This window comes from Salmo salar, chromosome 26 (assembly GCF_965601325.2).
Source record: "Salmo salar chromosome 26, fSalSal1, whole genome shotgun sequence".
Taxonomy (NCBI): Eukaryota; Metazoa; Chordata; class Actinopteri; order Salmoniformes; family Salmonidae; genus Salmo; species Salmo salar.
This window is the reverse complement of record NC_138316.1, coordinates 51,597,650-51,618,075: the sequence shown is the minus strand read 5'-3', so window position 1 is coordinate 51,618,075 and position 20,426 is coordinate 51,597,650. Positions and strand designations below refer to the sequence as shown.

General features: G+C 43.1%; 1 protein-coding gene across 5 annotated transcripts in view; it reads left to right on the top strand.

Annotated features, from left to right (window-relative positions):
• The window catches only part of vps13c (vacuolar protein sorting 13 homolog C), a 229,235-nt gene extending 209,050 nt beyond the window's left edge, over window positions 1-20,185 (top strand). For 4 of the 5 annotated variants that reach the window (XM_045709067.2, XM_045709065.2, XM_045709066.2 and 1 more), the window contains 5 exons: window positions 11,740-11,854; window positions 15,680-15,771; window positions 18,350-18,473; window positions 18,910-18,993; window positions 19,098-20,185. In XM_045709067.2, the coding sequence (XP_045565023.1) occupies window positions 11,740-11,854; window positions 15,680-15,771; window positions 18,350-18,473; window positions 18,910-18,993; window positions 19,098-19,199 (517 nt within the window). In that variant the 3' untranslated portion in view covers window positions 19,200-20,185. Of the gene's footprint in view, window positions 1-11,739; window positions 11,855-12,245; window positions 13,233-15,679; window positions 15,772-18,349; window positions 18,474-18,909; window positions 18,994-19,097 lie in introns of those variants that run through there. The other variant, XM_045709068.2, reaches the window with a different exon arrangement.
• Window positions 20,186-20,426: the final 241 nt, after the last annotated feature.

Below are 20,426 nucleotides of genomic sequence, written 5' to 3'. Positions count from 1 at the left end.
ACAGGACACTACAGAGGTTAGTAGAGAGACACAGGACACTACAGAGGTAGTAGAGAGACACAGGACACTACAGAGGTTAGTAGAGACGAATACAGGACACTACAGAGGTTAGTAGAGAGACACAGGACACTACAGAGGTTAGTAGAAACAAATACAGGACACTACAGAGGTTAGTAGAGAGACACAGGACACTACAGAGGTTAGTAGAGAGACACAGGACACTACAGAGGTTAGTAGAGAGACACAGGACACTACAGAGGTAGTAGAGAGACACAGGACACTACAGCGGTTAGTAGAGATGAATACAGGACACTACAGAGGTAGTAGATGGACACAGGACACTACAGAGGTTAGTAGAGAGACACAGGACACTACAGAGGTAGTAGAGAGACACAGGACACTACAGAGGTTAGTAGAGACGAATACAGGACACTACAGAGGTTAGTAGAGAGACACAGGACACTACAGAGGTTAGTAGAGACGAATACAGGACACTACAGAGGTTAGTAGAGAGACACAGGACACTACAGAGGGTAGTAGAGAGACACAGGACACTACAGAGGTTAGTAGAGACGAATACAGGACACTACAGAGGTTAGTAGAGACGAATACAGGACACTACAGAGGTTAGTAGAGAGACACGGGACACTACAGAGGTTAGTAGAGGGACACAGGACACTACAGAGGTTAGTAGAGACGAATACAGGACACTACAGAGGTTAGTAGAGAAACACAGGACACTACAGAGGTTAGTAGAGACGAATACAGGACACTACAGAGGTTAGTAGAGACAAATACAGGACACTACAGAGGTTAGTAGAGAGACACAGGACACTACAGAGGTTAGTAGAGAGACACAGGACACTACAGAGGTAGTAGAGAGACACAGGACACTACAGAGGTTAGTAGAGACGAATACAGGACACTACAGAGGTTAGTAGAGACGAATACAGGACACTACAGAGGTTAGTAGAGACACACGGGACACTACAGAGGTTAGTAGAGACGAATACAGGACACTACAGAGGTTAGTAGAGAGACACAGGACACTACAGAGGTTAGTAGAGGGACACAGGACACTATAGAGGTTAGTAGAGACGAATACAGGACACTGCAGAGGTTAGTAGAGAGACACAGGACACTACAGAGGTTAGTAGAGACGAATACAGGACACTACAGAGGTTAGTAGAGAGACACAGGACACTACAGAGGTTAGTAGAGAGACACAGGACACTACAGAGGTTAGTAGAGAGACACAGGACACTACAGAGGTTAGTAGAGACAAATACAGGACACTACAGAGGTTAGTAGAGAGACACAGGACACTACAGAGGTTTGTAGAGACAAATACAGGACACTACAGAGGTTAGTAGAGGGACACAGGACACTACAGAGGTTAGTAGAGACGAATACAGGACACTACAGAGGTTAGTAGAGACAAATACAGGACACTACAGAGGTTAGTAGAGAGACACGGGACACTACAGAGGTTAGTAGAGGGACACAGGACACTACAGAGGTTAGTAGAGACGAATACAGGACACTACAGAGGTTAGTAGAGAGACACGGGACACTACAGAGGTTAGTAGAGAGACACAGGACACTACAGAGGTTAGTAGAGACGAATACAGGACACTACAGAGGTTAGTAGAGACGAATACAGGACACTACAGAGGTTATTAGAGAGACACTGGACACTACAGAGGTTAGTAGAGGGACACAGTACACTACAGAGGTTAGTAGAGACGAATACAGGACACTACAGAGGTTAGTAGAGAAACACAGGACACTACAGAGGTTAGTAGAGACGAATACAGGACACTACAGAGGTTAGTAGAGACAAATACAGGACACTACAGAGGTCAGTAGAGAGACACAGGACACTACAGAGGTAGTAGAGAGACACAGGACACTACAGAGGTTAGTAGAGACGAATACAGGACACTACAGAGGTTAGTAGAGAGACACAGGACACTACAGAGGTTAGTATAGAGACACAGGACACTACAGAGGTAGTAGAGAGACACAGGACACTACAGAGGTAGTAGAGACGAATACAGGACACTACAGAGGTTAGTAGAGACGAATACAGGACACTACAGAGGTTAGTAGAGACACGGGACACTACAGAGGTTAGTGGCGGGACACAGGACACTACTGAGGTTAGTAGAGACGAATACAGGACACTACAGAGGTTAGTAGAGAGACACAGGACACTACAGCGGTTAGTAGAGACGAATACAGGACACTACAGAGGTTAGTAGAGACGAATACAGGACACTACAGAGGTTAGTAGAGGGACACAGGACACTACAGAGGTTAGTAGAGGGACACAGGACACTACAGAGGTTAGTAGAGAGACACAGGACACTACAGAGGTAGTAGAGAGACACAGGACACTACAGAGGTTAGTAGAGACGAATACAGGACACTACAGAGGTTAGTAGAGAGACACAGGACACTACAGAGGTTAGTAGCAACGAATACAGGACACTACAGAGGTTAGTAGAGAGACACAGGACACTAAAGAGGTTAGTAGAGGGACACAGGACACTACAGAGGTTAGTAGAGAGACACAGGACACTACAGAGGTTAGTAGAGAGACACAGGACACTACAGAGGTTAGTAGAGACAAATACAGGACACTACAGAGGTTAGTAGAGAGACACAGGACACTACAGAGGTTAGTAGAGAGACACAGGACACTACAGAGGTTAATAGAGACGAATACAGGACACTACAGAGGTTAGTAGAGACGAATACAGGACACTACAGAGGTTAGTAGAGAGACACGGGACACTACAGAGGTTAGTAGAGAGACACAGGACACTACAGAGGTTAGTAGAGACGAATACAGGACACTACAGAGGTTAGTAGAGACGAATACAGGACACTACAGAGGTTAGTAGAGAGACACAGGACACTACAGAGGTTAGTATAGAGACACAGGACACTACAGAGGTTAGTAGAGAGACACAGGACACTACAGAGGTTAGTAGAGAGACACAGGAAACTACAGAGGTTAATAGAGACAAATACAGGACACTACAGAGGTTAGTAGAGAGACACAGGACACTACAGAGGTTAGTAGAGACAAATACAGGACACTACAGAGGTAGTAGAGGGACACAGGACACTACAGAGGTTAGTGGCGGTACACAGGACACTACTGAGGTTAGTAGAGACGAATACAGGACACTACAGAGGTTAGTAGAGAGACACAGGACACTACAGAGGTTAGTAGAGAGACACAGGACACTACAGAGGTAGTAGAGAGACACAGGACACTACAGAGGTTAGTAGAGACGAATGCAGGACACTACAGAGGTTAGTAGAGAGACACAGGACACTACAGAGGTTAGTAGAGAGACACAGGACAATACAGAGGTTAGTAGAGAGACACAGGACACTACAGAGGTTAGTAGAGACACAGGACACTACAGAGGTTAGTAGAGACGAATACAGGACACTACAGAGGTTAGTAGAGAGACACAGGACACTACAGAGGTTTGTAGAGACGAATACAGGACACTACAGAGGTTAGTAGAGAGACACAGGACACTACAGAGGTTTGTAGAGACGAATACAGGACACTACAGAGGTTAGTAGAGACAAATACAGGACACTACAGAGGTTAGTAGAGAGACACGGGACACTACAGAGGTTAGTAGAGGGACACAGGACACTACAGAGGTTAGTAGAGAGACACGGGACACTACAGAGGTTAGTAGAGACGAATACAGGACACTACAGAGGTTAGTAGAGAGACACAGGACACTACAGAGGTTAGTAGAGAGACACAGGAAACTACAGAGGTTAATAGAGACAAATACAGGACACTACAGAGGTTAGTAGAGAGACACAGGACACTACAGAGGTTAGTAGAGACAAATACAGGACACTACAGAGGTAGTAGAGGGACACAGGACACTACAGAGGTTAGTGGCGGGACACAGGACACTACTGAGGTTAGTAGAGACGAATACAGGACACTACAGAGGTTAGTAGAGAGACACAGGACACTACAGAGGTTAGTAGAGACACAGGACACTACAGAGGTTAGTAGAGACGAATACAGGACACTACAGAGGTTAATAGAGAGACACAGGACACTACAGAGGTTTGTAGAGACGAATACAGGACACTACAGAGGTTAGTAGAGAGACACAGGACACTACAGAGGTTTGTAGAGACGAATACAGGACACTACAGAGGTTAGTAGAGACAAATACAGGACACTACAGAGGTTAGTAGAGAGACAAATACAGGACACTACAGAGGTTAGTAGAGGGACACAGGACACTACAGAGGTTAGTAGAGACGAATACAGGACACTACAGAGGTTAGTAGAGAGACACAGGACACTACAGAGGTTAGTCGAGAGACACAGGACACTACAGAGGTTAGTAGAGACGAATACATGACACTACAGAGGTTAGTAGAGACGAATACAGGACACTACAGAGGTTAGTAGAGAGACACGGGACACTACAGAGGTTAGTAGAGGGACACAGGACACTACAGAGGTTAGTAGAGACGAATACAGGACACTACAGAGGTTAGTAGAGACAAATACAGGACACTACAGAGGTTAGTAGAGAGACACAGGACACTACAGAGGTTAGTAGAGAGACACAGGACACTACAGAGGTAGTAGAGAGACACAGGACACTACAGAGGTTAGTAGAGACGAATACAGGACACTACAGAGGTTAGTAGAGAGACACAGGACACTACAGAGGTTAGTATAGAGACACAGGACACTACAGAGGTAGTAGAGAGACACAGGACACTACAGAGGTAGTAGAGATGAATACAGGACACTACAGAGGTTAGTAGAGACGAATACAGGACACTACAGAGGATAGTAGAGACACGGGACACTACAGAGGTTAGTAGAGGGACACAGGACACTACAGAGGTTAGTAGAGACGAATACAGGACACTACAGAGGTTAGTAGAGAGACACGGGACACTACAGAGGTTAGTAGAGGGACACAGGACACTACAGAGGTTAGTAGAGACGAATACAGGACACTACAGAGGTTAGTAGAGAGACACAGGACACTACAGAGGTTAGTAGAGAGACACAGGACACTACAGAGGTTAGTAGAGAGACACAGGACACTACAGAGATTAGTAGAGAGACACAGGACACTACAGAGGTTAGTAGAGACAAATACAGGACACTACAGAGGTTAGTAGAGACGAATACAGGACACTACAGAGGTTAGTAGAGAGACACAGGACACTACAGAGGTTAATAGAGACAAATACAGTACACTACAGAGGTTAGTAGAGAGACACAGGACACTACAGAGGTTAGTAGAGGGACACAGGACACTACAGAGGTTAGTAGAGACAAATACAGGACACTACAGAGGTAGTAGAGGGACACAGGACACTACAGAGGTTAGTAGAGGGACACAGGACACTACTGAGGTTAGTAGAGACGAATACAGGACACTACAGAGGTTAGTAGAGAGACACAGGACACTACAGAGGTTAGTAGAGACAAATACAGGACACTACAGAGGTTAGTAGAGAGACACGGGACACTACAGAGGTTTGTAGAGACACAGGACACTACAGAGGTAGTAGAGGGACACAGGACACTACAGAGGTTAGTAGAGGGACACAGGACACTACAGAGGTTAGTAGAGGGACACAGGACACTACAGAGGTTAGTAGAGGGACACAGGACACTACAGAGGTTAGTAGAGGGACACAGGACACTACAGAGGTTAGTAGAGACAAATACAGGACACTACAGAGGTTAGTAGAGGGACACAGGACACTACAGAGGTTAGTAGAGGGACACAGGACACTACAGAGGTTAGTAGAGGGACACAGGACACTACAGAGGTTAGTAGAGACAAATACAGGACACTACAGAGGTAGTAGGGACACAGGACACTACAGAGGTTAGTAGAGAGACACAGGACACTACAGAGGTTAGTAGAGACACAGGACACTACAGAGGTTAGTAGAGGGACACAGGACACTACAGAGGTAGTAGAGAGACACAGGACACTACAGAGGTTAGTAGAGGGACACAGGACACTACAGAGGTTAGTAGAGACACAGGACACTACAGAGGTTATTGTGATTTTTGTGATTTTATTTGGAATGCTTTGTTTAATGTGGTATTGTGTCACATTATTTAACCATGTTTGTCTATGTCTGCCTGTCATAACCATGTCTGTCTATGTCTGCCAGTCATAACCATGTTTGTCTATGTCTGCCAGTCATAACCGTGTTTGTCTATGTCTGCCAGTCATAACCATGTCTGCCAGTCATAACCGTGTTTGTCTATGTCTGCCAGTCATAACCATGTTTGTCTATGTCTGCCAGTCATAACCATGTTTGTCTATGTCTGCCTGTCATAACCATGTTTGTCTATGTCTGCCTGTCATAACCATGTCTGTCTATGTCTGCCAGTCATAACCATGTATGTCTATGTCTGCCTGTCATAACCATGTCTGTCTATGTCTGCCAGTCATAACCATGTTTGTCTCTGTCTGCCAGTCATAACCATGTCTGTCTATGTCTGCCAGTCATAACCATGTTTGTCTCTGTCTGCCAGTCATAACCATGTCTGTCTATGTCTGCCTGTCATAACCATGTTTGTCTATGTCTGCCAGTCATAACCATGTTTGTCTCTGTCTGCCTGTCATAACCATGTCTGTCTATGTCTGCCAGTCATAACCATGTTTGTCTATGTCTGCCAGTCATAACCATGTTTGTCTATGTCTGCCAGTCATAACCATGTCTGTCTATGTCTGCCAGTCATAACCATGTTTGTCTATGTCTGCCAGTCATAACCATGTTTGTCTATGTCTGCCAGTCATAACCATGTTTGTCTATGTCTGCCTGTCATAACCATGTTTGTGTATGTCTGCCAGTCATAACCATGTTTGTCTCTGTCTGCCAGTCATAACCATGTTTGTCTCTGTCTGCCAGTCATAACCATGTTTGTCTCTGTCTGCCAGTCATAACCATGTTTGTCTATGTCTGCCAGTCATAACCATGTTTGTCTATGTCTGCCTGTCATAACCATGTTTGTCTATGTCTGCCTGTCATAACCATGTCTGCCTGTCATAACCATGTCTGTCTATGTCTGCCTGTCATAACCATGTCTGCCTGTCATAACCATGTCTGTCTATGTCTGCCTGTCATAACCATGTCTGCCTGTCATAACCATGTCTGTCTATGTCTGCCTGTCATAACCATGTCTGCCAGTCATAACCGTGTTTGTCTATGTCTGCCTGTCATAAACATGTTTGTCTCTGTCTGCCAGTCATAACCATGTTTGTGTATGTCTGCCAGTCATAACCATGTTTGTCTCTGTCTGCCAGTCATAACTAGGTTTGTCTATGTCTGCCTGTCATAACCATGTCTGCCAGTCATAACCATGTTTCTCTATGTCTGCCTGTCATAACCATGTTTGTCTATGTCTGCCTGTCATAACCATGTTTGTCTATGTCTGCCAGTCATAACCATGTTTGTCTATGTCTGCCTGTCATAACCATGTCTGCCTGTCATAACCATGTTTGTCTATGTCTGCCTGTCATAACCATGTCTGCCTGTCATAACCATGTTTGTCTATGTCTGCCTGTCATAACCATGTCTGCCTGTCATAACCATGTCTGCCTGTCATAACCATGTCTGCCTGTCATAACCATGTCTGCCTGTCATAACCATGTTTGTCTATGTCTGCCAGTCATAACCATGTCTGCCTGTCATAACCATGTCTGCCAGTCATAACCATGTTTGTCTCTGTCTGCCAGTCATAACCATGTTTGTCTATGTCTGCCAGTCATAACTATGTTTGTCTATGTCTGCCAGTCATAACCGTGTCTGTTTGTCTGCCAGTCATAACCGTGTTTGTCTATGTCTGCCAGTCATAACCGTGTTTGACTATGTCTGCCTGTCATAACCATGTTTGTCTATGTCTGCCAGTCATAACCATGTTTGTCTATGTCTGCCAGTCATAACCGTGTTTGACTATGTCTGCCTGTCATAACCGTGTTTGTCTATGTCTGCCAGTCATAACCATGTTTGTCTATGTCTGCCAGTCATAACTATGTTTGTCTATGTCTGCCTGTCATAACCATGTCTGCCAGTCATAACCATGTTTGTCTGTCTGCCTGTCATAACCATGTCTGTCTATGTCTGCCAGTCATAACCATGTTTGTCTATGTCTGCCTGTCATAACCATGTTTGTCTGTCTGCCTGTCATAACCGTGTTTGACTATGTCTGCCAGTCATAACCATGTCTGCCTGTCATAACCATGTTTGTCTATGTCTGCCAGTCATAACCATGTGTGTCTGTCTGCCAGTCATAACCATGTCTGTCTATGTCTGCCAGTCATACCCATGTTTGTCTATGTCTGCCAGTCATAACCATGTTTGTCTATGTCTGCCAGTCATAACCATGTGTGTCTGTCTGCCTGTCATAACCATGTTTGTCTATGTCTGCCAGTCATAACCATGTCTGTCTATGTCTGCCTGTCATAACCATGTGTGTCTGTCTGCCAGTCATAACCATGTCTGTCTATGTCTGCCAGTCATAACCATGTTTGTCTATGTCTGCCAGTCATAACCATGTCTGCCAGTCATAACCATGTCTGTCTATGTCTGCCAGTCATAACCATGTCTTCCAGTCATAACCATGTTTGTCTATGTCTGCCTGTCATAACCATGTCTGTCTATGTCTGCCAGTCATAACCATGTCTGTCTATGTCTGCCAGTCATAACCATGTCTTCCAGTCATAACCATGTTTGTCTATGTCTGCCTGTCATAACCATGTCTGTCTATGTCTGCCTGTCATAACCATGTCTGCCTGTCATAACCATGTCTGTCTATGTCTGCCAGTCATAACCATGTCTGTCTATGTCTGCCAGTCATAACCATGTCTTCCAGTCATAACCATGTTTGTCTATGTCTGCCAGTCATAACCGTGTTTGTCTATGTCTGCCTGTCATAACCATGTCTGTCTGTCTGCCAGTCATAACCATGTCTGTCTATGTCTGCCTGTCATAACCATGTTGGGTGCTTTATGTTCTGTTCATTATAATTCTGTGAGCTGACTAATTTTGTTAACTGTTCTGTTTTCATGTTGTTTTCTCATAAAGTCAATGCCTTGGAGATGTTGTTTTTGTCTTTCTGTTGAGTGAGTATTTGGTGAGATGTGGGAAAGCTTTGGTAATGACTGGGACTGTAGGGGAGGGGTTTGGGACTATAGGGGAGGGGTTTGGGACTGTAGGGGAGGGGTTTGGGACTGTAGGGGAGGGGTTCGGGACTGTAGGGGAGGGGTTTGGGACTATAGGGGAGGGGTTTGGGACTATAGGGGAGGGGTTTGGGACTATAGGGGAGGGGTTTGGGACTGTAGGGGAGGGGGTTTTGGGACTGTAGGGGAGGGGTTTTGGGACTGTATGGGAGGGGTTTGGGACTGTATGGGAGGGGTTTGGGACTATAGAGGAGGGGTTTGGGACTATAGGGGAGGGGTTTGGGACTATAGGGGAGGGGTTTGGGACTGTAGGGGAGGGGTTTGGGACTGTAGGGGAGGGGTTTGGGACTGTAGGGGAGGGGTTTGGGACTGTAGGGGAGGGGTTTTGGGACTGTAGGGGAGGGGTTTGGGACTGTAGGGGAGGGGTTTGGGACTATAGGGGAGGGGTTTGGGACTGTAGAGGAGGGGTTTGGGACTATAGAGGAGGGGTTTGGGACTATAGAGGAGGGGTTTGGGACTATAGGGGAGGGGTTTGGACTATAGGGGAGGGGTTTGGACTATAGGGGAGGGGTTTTGGACTGTAGGGGAGGGGTTTTGGGACTGTAGAGGAGGGGTTTGGGACTATAGGGGAGGGGTTTGGGACTATAGGGGAGGGGTTTGGGACTATAGGGGAGGGGTTTGGGGCTAGAGGAGGGGTTTGGGACTAGAGGGGAGGGGTTTGGGACTATAGAGGAGGGGTTTGGGACTATAGAGGAGGGGTTTGGCACTATAGAGGAGGGGTTTGGCACTATAGAGGAGGGGTTTGGGACCATAGGGGAGGGGTTTGGGACCATAGGGGAGGGGTTTGGGACTATAGGGGAGGGGTTTGGGACTATAGGGGAGGGGTTTGGCTGGCATGGAGGGGTAGTTGTCTTTCCCATAGATCAGATTGTCTGTCAGAGAGGTAAGTGACTGCATGGTGTTGAAGTAGTTATTATGCTGTTATAACATGCTGTTCCAGATCAAACCAAAGGAAATGATTGGTTAACGCTGAACATTTAACCCCTCCCCCCTCCATCATTGTTAACGCTGCTTCTGACCTGACTCCTGTCCCTGCTCCATACTGCAGCATCGTGAGGTCCAACAGACTAAACCCCATGAGGACTGAACAGACTGGGAGAGAAGCAAGACTTATAATGTTACTGTGAAGCTCTTTAAAGATTAGAGCTGCTGTTCTCAGCAGGTCGTTCTGTATCTCAGTAACTTAACATCACGTTGGATTCCAACTGCGGTCAGACCAGCAGACACATAGACTCTTCCTCTGTCACGTCGCTGATACAAGTCACACTCTCCTCCACCTGTTCTCTCCTCTGGGATTGGCCCGACTGCACGAGCGCACGACCACTGCCATGCAGAGATTGGCAGTTTGGCAACGTTTTTTTTGTTGCAAAAATAAAAAATAAACAAACATATAGACAATATAATATCTACACAATGTGTCAGGAACACAAGCTGTATTGACCCCGGGGGGCTCCAGGTCTGTGATAGGCTGATGTAATGCATTGTAGAGTGGAATGGCATCATGGGGGAATGTGCTGGCATGTAGCTGGTTAGTTTACATTGTTGATTATGGGGCTGAAATGGCTGGTTAGTTTACATTGTTGATTATGGGGCTGAAATGGCTGGTTAGTTTACATTGTTGATTATGGGGCTGAAATGGCTGGTTAGTTTACATTGTTGATTATGGGGCTGAAATGGCTGGTTAGTTTACATTGTTGATTATGGGGCTGAAATGGCTGGTTAGTTTACATTGTTGATTATGGGGCTGAAATGGCTCTACCAACAGCACTCTGACTGGAGAACACAGCCAAGTAGACCATTCAGTCTCTACTGTCACTTTAAACCCCCCCCCCCCCCCCCCCCCTAGCTTTCTCATAACCTCCCTTCCTCCCTTCCTCTCACCTCTCAGGTATCTAATGTTGAGCCAAAACATTCCTAAATCCCCAGTGGTTCTGAGATGCCAAAACACAGGCCCCCCACCCCCCCATCACATAGTATTTCTGTTCATTCACCACATCATCATTCATTATCCTTCACAAAGCATATTAATCACTTATCAATTCCTGATAACCTGATGCAATTATTGTTCCATGCTTTCACACTAGAGGTAACGAAAGGTGAGATACTGGAACACACACACACACACACACACACACGTGCACGCACACATACTCATGCACCGTTTGCCTCCCTCTTTGGGCTGAACGGTTTTTAAGTTAGTGATTTCTTTCAGAAGCAGGATTCAGCTAGTGCTGATGGTTTTGCTGTAATGTTATCCTACTGCTACTGTTTCATTGGGAGGACATTGCATAGCAGTTTTGTTATGAGTTTTGGTCCGAAAGCAAACTAGTTCTTGTTTGATTCATGAAAACCCAATTTTTGGATGTTGGGGTTGTGATTGGCTCTGTGAGATATGACGGTGAATTTTGATCGGCTGTGAGATCTGACGGTGCATTGTGATTGGCAGGGTGGCAGAGTCGACAGAGGAAGTGACCAAGCTGAGGCCGGTCAGACTGATCCGAGAGGACGGAATCATCAGACCTTACGACCAGGAAGACGCCAAGGGTTACGACCTATTCCAGGTTAGCAACCCACCTTAGGACAACACTAAAACACCCATGGCTGGACGTAGAATTATCCAGGTTGGAGAAAAAGGGAACCATATAACAACTATTGCTTTTTATTATTTCAATTTCTGCACTTTTCTATTCTAAATTATATATTTTTAAAATGTTTCCTTATACACTCTTAAATGACATGTCCGTAACGACGACGGAGTCAATCTGAAAGTGTAATCTTGAAACCAATGAGTTCAATCTTTTGTCTTTACAGAAATGAAATGTTAATGTCTTTCTCTTTGACACCGCTGGCCTTGAAGTGTCAGTCTTTAATTATTATTTTCACTTCTAATTTCCTCTCTGTCCTTTTGTGTGTTTTTCTCGCTCTCTCTCTCTTTCTTTCTCCTTCATGCAGCATGATGAGGAATAGAAGGGGGGTTTGAGGTTGATTATGGGCTTGTGTTCTTCTCTACATGATGTAATTCAATTGCTAGTAATCAATGGACACTTATCTTAGTTCTATCAACGTTGATGTTAAGTTAAAATGTCTGATCGTTGATTTGTTAACACACACATAGGTGAAGCTCTGTATCTATGTCAAGGTTTAATCTCCTTCCTATATCTGGTTTGTAAATGTGTATACTATGCTGATTTCATGACTCTTAATTATTTCAGTTTTCTTTGCTGAAAACTGAATTGTTTTGCATGCCAAAGGGAAAAGAAATCTCTGTCCGTACAATACCTCAGTCTTGTTTTTAAGTCAGGTTTTTATATTACTTTTGCCAAATGAAATCTTTTTCAATTTTTTCTTCATATTTACAGAATTAGGAAATTAAACGATTTAGCCTGCTATAATATATGCAGATGATTAGTCCAGCCCTTATAAAGTACCCTATAAAAAAAAAATACAAAAATGATTGAAAATAATATTTTACTAAAGAAATGTAGTTGTTTGTTTTTTGACTAGTAACGATACTCCTGCAGAAGTTAGCAATATTTTTATAAAAGGTTCATAGCATCACCTTGGAAATCACTGCTTTCGTATCTGTATATACAGTATGCACTCATAATGCTATATTGATGCTATACTCTTAAATGACTTTGTGTAAGAGTTACTATAACCGTATGCTAAATGATTTAGAAACTGTGTTATTGTTCAAAGAAGCATGACCAAATTAATGTTATATTTGATAGATACTTTGTAATTATTTTCCAACATATATAAACCACACAGCCACAATCCATATCTCTCTAGTTAGTCTGACTGCCTTAAACTATATGAATGTATGTTAATGTGACGGGTAATGGTTTATTTCTATTGGTCAATACATTCACTATGTTCTATTCCGTGTGTTGTCACTTTCAACCTGAAATCTAATAAACCTGTATACACTCAACTTAATTACATGTGGAAAATCCATTGCAGTGATTTGCTCGTTTACGGTAAAGTTAGAAATTAGAAAGAGAAGTTTAGCTACAACATAATCGTGTTATTATTAGATTACAAATGAAGACGTGAGCTGTGTTCGAAAAGTCATAATCACCCCACTAACTGTATTATTTGTGAGCTGAAGTGAATATAGAGTATGCTCATTGGTCGTAGTATGGATATAGTTAGTATGCCAAAATATAACGGATGTCGTACTAAATTCGCCAAAATACGAGGTATACATGCAGTGGACACACTTTTCGTGCTTTTAGGACTCATAATGCAATTCTTCAGAAAATGGGCGTGGCTTCACAACGTTTTCAGATTTGAAGAAAATGGCAGAAAATATACGCCCGAAGAGAGCTGCTTTAACTAATTATGACAAATGTTAAGAAAATGTTGAGCAATTTAATAAAGTAATGACTTTTCAAATAAGTTACGTTACATGTTGGCTGACAATTTGTTAGCTACGCTATCCTTACGAACCGCATAGCATTACAGCAGTATGTACCGGTATGTTAGCTACGCTATCCTTACGAACCGCATAGCATTACTGCAGTATGTACCGGTATGTTAGCTACGCTATCCTTACGAACCGCATAGCATTACTGCAGTATGTACCGGTATGTTAGCTACGCTATCCTTACGAACCGCATAGCATTACTGCAGTATGTACCGGTATGTTAGCTACGCTATCCTTATGAACCGCATAGCATTACTGCAGTATGTACCGGTATGTTAGCTACGCTATCCTTACGAACCGCATAGCATTACAGCAGTATGTACCGGTATGTTAGCTACGCTATCCTTACGAACCGCATAGCATTACTGCAGTATGTACCGGTATGTTAGCTACGCTATCCTTATGAACCGCATAGCATTACAGCAGTATGTACCGGTATGTTAGCTACGCTATCCTTACGAACCGCATAGCATTACTGCAGTATGTACCGGTATGTTAGCTACGCTATCCTTACGAACCGCATTAGCATTACAGCAGTATGTACCGGTATGTTAGCTACGCTATCCTTATGAACCGCATTAGCATTACTGCAGTATGTACCGGTATGTTAGCTACGCTATCCTTATGAACCGCATAGCATTACTGCAGTATGTACCGGTATGTTAGCTACGCTATCCTTACGAACCGCATAGCATTACTGCAGTATGTACCGGTATGTTAGCTACGCTATCCTTACGAACCGCATAGCATTACTGCAGTATGTACCGGTATGTTAGCTACGCTATCCTTACGAACCGCATAGCATTACTGCAGTATGTACCGGTATGTTAGCTACGCTATCCTTACGAACCGCATAGCATTACTGCAGTATGTACCGGTATGTTAGCTACGCTATCCTTACGAACCGCATAGCATTACTGCAGTATGTACCGGTATGTTAGCTACGCTATCCTTACGAACCGCATAGCATTACAGCAGTATGTACCGGTATGTTAGCTACGCTATCCTTACGAACCGCATAGCATTACAACAGTATGTACCGGTATGTTAGCTACGCTATCCTTACGAGCGGCATAGCATTACTGCAGTATGTACCGGTATGTTAGCTACGCTATCCTTACGAACGGCATAGCATTACAGCAGTATGTACTGGTATGTTAGCTACGCTATCCTTACGAACGGCATTACATTATTGGCTACTAATACATCTGCTAACTACCCAACGTTTATTGACTTGATTATTCACATCATTCTTAGCTAAGTGGTGTAGTCGTTGTGCGTTTCAATCGACATTGTTAACTCTGGCTATCTACTCTGATTTCAGAACACTCTCGCGCAGAATAACTGATGAATTTACAAAACGCTCAACACTCGTAGAATATGGCCGGTGTCAATAAACGTCAGCAAAAAAAAAAGATACATTAAATTCTTGCCAGGAACACAGTTAGTCACCAAGGCTCTGGGTAATATGAAAACAGCCTAACCAGCTCTGCTAGGGAGAGTATAATGGTCAGAGTGAGCTGTTTGGAAGTATCTAGCCAACGTTAGCCAGTTAGCTTGGGTGCTGTTGAACGCTCGGATCAACCCTACTCCTCATGTGCGCTCTGAACGCTCCGAGAGCGAAACGCTCTCAATTTTACAAACGGACAATCTGTCAACGCTCTGGATTTGGCGAAAGCCTAGAGTGCACTACGGCACCCCAGATTTTTACGAACACACCCGAAATCGTTAAATGTTTAGCTAGTCATTTGTTATGCTAACAAGCTAGCAAGAGGTTGCATAGCAACAGCATCAACTTCCGGTAGACAGGCGACGCTCTAGTATGCTCAACTGAAACGATAGCGTTCAGTTTAATACTAAAGTGAACTAATAGTATGTAGTATACAGGAAGTTAGTATGTGTATTCGAACACAGCTAATGTATTGTATGTTTCCACACATGGACACTGCTCCTTCAGAGGTCAGAGATCAAGCAGCTGGAAGGAGAGATCTTCAGAGAACACTGTTTATACCCTGGACACAGGAAGACCAACATTATAGTGACCAACAGGTACATTATGGAAGACTTCAGTTCAACGTGACTGGTGCCTCAGGGTAGACATTTTGTGTTGTATATTGGGGATACTGGTTTGAGAAGACACTTTAACTGAAAAGGTCTTTAACAAATTGTGCTTCAAGGAAAGTATTCAGACCCCTTGACTTTTTCCACATTTTTGTTACTTTACAGCCTTATTCTAAAATGGATTAAATAAATACAAATTCTCATCAATCTAAACACAATACCCCATAATGACAAATTGCAAACAAGTTTTTAGACATTTTTGCAAATTTATTACAAATAAAAACCATAAATACCTTATTTACATAAGTATTCAGACCCTTTGCTATGAGATCTGATATTGAGCTCAGGTGCATCCTGTTTCCATTGATCAGCCTTGAGATGTTTCTACAACTTGATTGGACTCCACCTGTGGTAAATTCAATTGATTGGACATGATTTGGAAAGGCACACACCTCAAATCGTGTCCAATCAATTTAATTTACCACAGGTGGCCTCCAATGAAGTTGTAGAAACATCTTAAGGATGATCAATGGAAACAGGATGCACCTGAGCTCAATTTCAAGTCTCATAGCAAAGGGTCTAAATGGTTATGTAAATAAGGTATTTCAGTTTTTAATTTGTAATAAATTAGCAACATTTTGTAAAAACCTGTTTTAACTTTGTCATTGGGTATATGTTGGGTATATGTTTAGATTGATTGGGAAAAAAATGCATTTAATACATTTTAGAATAAGGCTGTAACGTAACAAATTGTGGCAAAAGGGAAAGGGTTTGAATACTTTCCGAATGCACTGTGTGTATACCTACAGTACCAGTCAAAAGTTTGGACACACCTACTCATTCCAGGGTTTTTCTTTATTTTTACTATTTTCTACATTGTAGAATAATAGTGAAGACATCAAAACTGTGAAATAACACATATGGAGTCATGTAGTAATCAAAAAAGTGTTAAACAAATCCAAATATATTTGAGATTATTCAAAATAGCCACCCTTTGCCTTGATGACAGCTTTGCACACTCTTGGCATTCTCTCAACCAGCTTCACCTGGAATTCTTTTCCAACAGTCTTGCAGGAGTTCCCACATATGCTGAGCACTTGTTGGCTGCTTTTCCTTCACTCTGGGGTCCAACTCATCCCAAACCATCTCAATTGGGTTGAGGTCGGGTGATTGTGGAGGCCAGGTCATCTGATGCAGCACTCCATCACTCTCCTTCTTGGTCAAATAGCCCTTACACAGCCTGGAGGTGTGTTGGGTCATTGTCCTGTTGAAAAACAAATGATAGTTCCACTAAGCGCAAACCAGATGGGAAGGTGTGTTTCTGCAGAATGCTGTGGTAGCCATGCTGATTAAGTGTGCCTTGAATTCTAAATAAATCACTGACAGTGTCACCAGCAAAGCACCCTCACACCTCCTCCTCCATGCTTCACGGTGGGAACCATACATGCGGAAGTCATCCGTTCACCTACTCTGCGTCTCACGAAGACATGGCGGTTGGAACCAAAAATCTCTAATTTGGACTCATCAGATCAAAGGACAGATTTCCACCAGTCTAATGTTCATTGCTTGTTTCTTGGACCAAGCAAGTCTCTTCTTCTTATTGGTGTCCTTTAGTACTGGTTTCTTTGCAGCAAATCGACCACGAAGGCCTGATTCACGCAGTGTCCTCTGAACAGTTGATGTTGAGATGTGTCTTTTACTTGAAATCTGTGAAGCATTTATTTGGGCTGCAATTTCTGAGGCTGGTAACTTTAATGAACTTATCCTCTGCAGCAGAGGTAACTCTGGCTCTTCCTTTCCTGTGGCGGTCCTCATGAGAGCCAGTTTCATCCATAGCGCTTGATGGTTTTTGCGACTGTACTTGAAGAAACTTTCATAGTTCTTGAAATTTTCTGGATTGACTGACAATGTCTTAAAGTAATGATGGACTGTCGTTTCTCTTTGCTTATTTGAGCTGTTCTTGCCATAATATGGACTTGGTCTTTTACCAAATATGGCTATGTTCTGTATACCACCCCTACCTTGTCACAACACAACTGATTGGCTCAAACACATTAAGAAGGAAAGAAATTCCATAAATTAACTTTTAACAAGGCACACCTGTTAATTGAAACGCATTCCAGGTGACTACCTCATGAAGCTGGTTGAGAGAATGCCAAGAGTGTGCAAAGCTGTCATCAAGGAAAAGGGTGGCTCTTTTGAAGAATCTCAAATCTAAAATATATTTTGATTTAACACTTTTTTTGGTTACTACATGATTCCGTATGTGTTATTTCATAGTTTTGATGTCTTCACAAAAATTCTACAATGCTGAAAATAGTAAAAAATTAACTAGAACGAGTAGTTGTCTCCAAACTTTTGACAGGTACTGTATATAGATAGATACTACTATATACAGTAGATCTACAGTATCTATATATTCATTAAACACTCCTGCATTCATTGTGTATGAATTAACGTTACTGTCGACGAAGTACAATTATTCCAATATTGAGGTTGTCATGTATTTTGCCCTTTTGTCACGTTGTAACTCGTAGACCCCGTGACATCTCTTGTTTTCCTACAGGAGAGTGATGTGTGTGAAGGAGGTGGAGTTTGTGGGACACTTCAGCAAAGAGTGGGAGTGTCTGTTTGAGTATTTCTCAAGGCCTCCATACGTGGAAGGAGGGGACCTGGTGATCTACTGCAAGGTCTGGCTGAGACATCTTTACCTGACACATTAAATAGCATCTTTAGGTCCAGTCAGAACTATTTAAAATTCACTCACTTACTTAATTACTTGCATCCTTATCTCCTTAAGGATTGTATTGGACTGAATCTCTTTATCTGACGACAGGAACACAACAAGTATTGTATTGGACTGAATCTCTTTGTCTGACGACAGGAACAGAACAAGTATTGTAATGGGACTGAATCTCTTTATCTGACGACAGGAACAGAACAAGTATTGTATTGGACTGAATCTCTTTGTCTGACGACAGGAACAGAACAAGTATTGTATTGGACTGAATCTCTTTGTCTGACGACAGGAACAGAACAAGTATTGTAATGGGACTGAATCTCTTTATCTGACGGCAGGAACAGAACAAGTATTGTATTGGACTGAATCTCTTTATCTGACGGCAGGAACAGAACAAGCTGAAGTTCCAAAAGAGAGATGGACTGGAACCCATGAGAGTGCTGCACCTCAAGTACCCTGCCACTGCCCAGGTCCCAATAATACACCTTTTTGTGTGTGTGTGTGTGTGTGTGTGTGTGTGTGCTTGTGTTCGACCCACACTACCTAACGGCCTCTCCTCCTCCTCCTCCTGTAGAAACTGTGTGAGGCCATAGAGCAGGCGCAGTCGGCCCAGAGGCAGCATCGGATGGTGAAGCAAAAATCACAGCGCTTTCTCAAACTGGGAGACAAGTGTTGATGTCATCACCGACCAGAACGATGTCACCGCTGCCCAGCATGAAGTCCTGATTACCCAGAATGATGTCACCGCTGCCCAGAATGATGTCATGATTACCCAGAATGATGTCACCGCTGCCCAGAATGATGTCACCACTGCCCAGCATGAAGTCCTGATTACCCAGCCTGATGTAATCGCTACATCAGGCTGGGTAATCACCACTGATCCTGCTACTGTACTGCCCAGCCCAACGCACTGCTGCTGTCCAGCCCAACATACATTTGCACTAAAGAAAAGCCATGCATTAGTGTTTACAGTCCTGTTTACTAATGAGTCACTGCTGTCTTATGGAGAAGAAAAAGTATGTGATAATTTGACTGTTATGAAATCATTTTGATAATATCTGCATCAATGATAGGAATGTTGTTGGTTTACACAATTCCCTCCAGAATCAATGATTGTAATTGGACAAAGGTGCAATAAAAATAAAAAATAAATATATAAATTTGATGAAGGATCTATAAAACGTGTTTTTGGTTTTGTCTTTGCTTTTCTTTAATGTTTTTCAGATGTCTGATTTAAGGGGTCAATGATAGTTGATCTAACTGCTGTACTAACAGAGGTGATTTATATGGACAACGGTATTGAAAAGTCCAGTGTTCATTGTTTCTATAGGTTTATCTTGTTTTGGAGGAAATATCCACTTAAACTCTTTGAGTTTTCCCTTTGATTAACAATCATTTTACTGACATAGATTGATATTATCTTGAAAGCGGGTTCATTTTGTAAACTGTTTATGTAAAGTGATGTACTGTCCGCATCTACAGTATAGGCTACGTTGGCCAGTGAAGGCTCTAATGACCAGTGTACTGAAAACTATGTAATGTTACTTTTCATATATGTTGCTGTCATCTATACAAATAACAATGTACGAGCATATTCTGCCCTAATCTATCCTGCTAACCTTGGTGGACCAAATAAATAATCGAATACAAACATTAAATAAACATCGTCTCTGTTCATATTTAGCTAATCTATAATAACAAGGAGGAAAGCCAACGACCTAGCTAACTGAGGTAGGTTATATCATATGATACAAGGAGGAAAGTCAACGACCTAGCTTATATGATACAAGGAGGAAAGTCAACGACCTAGCTAACTGAGTTAGCTTATATGATACAAGGAGGAAAGCCAACGACCTAGCTAACTGAGTTAGGTTATATGATACAAGGAGGAAAGCCAACGACC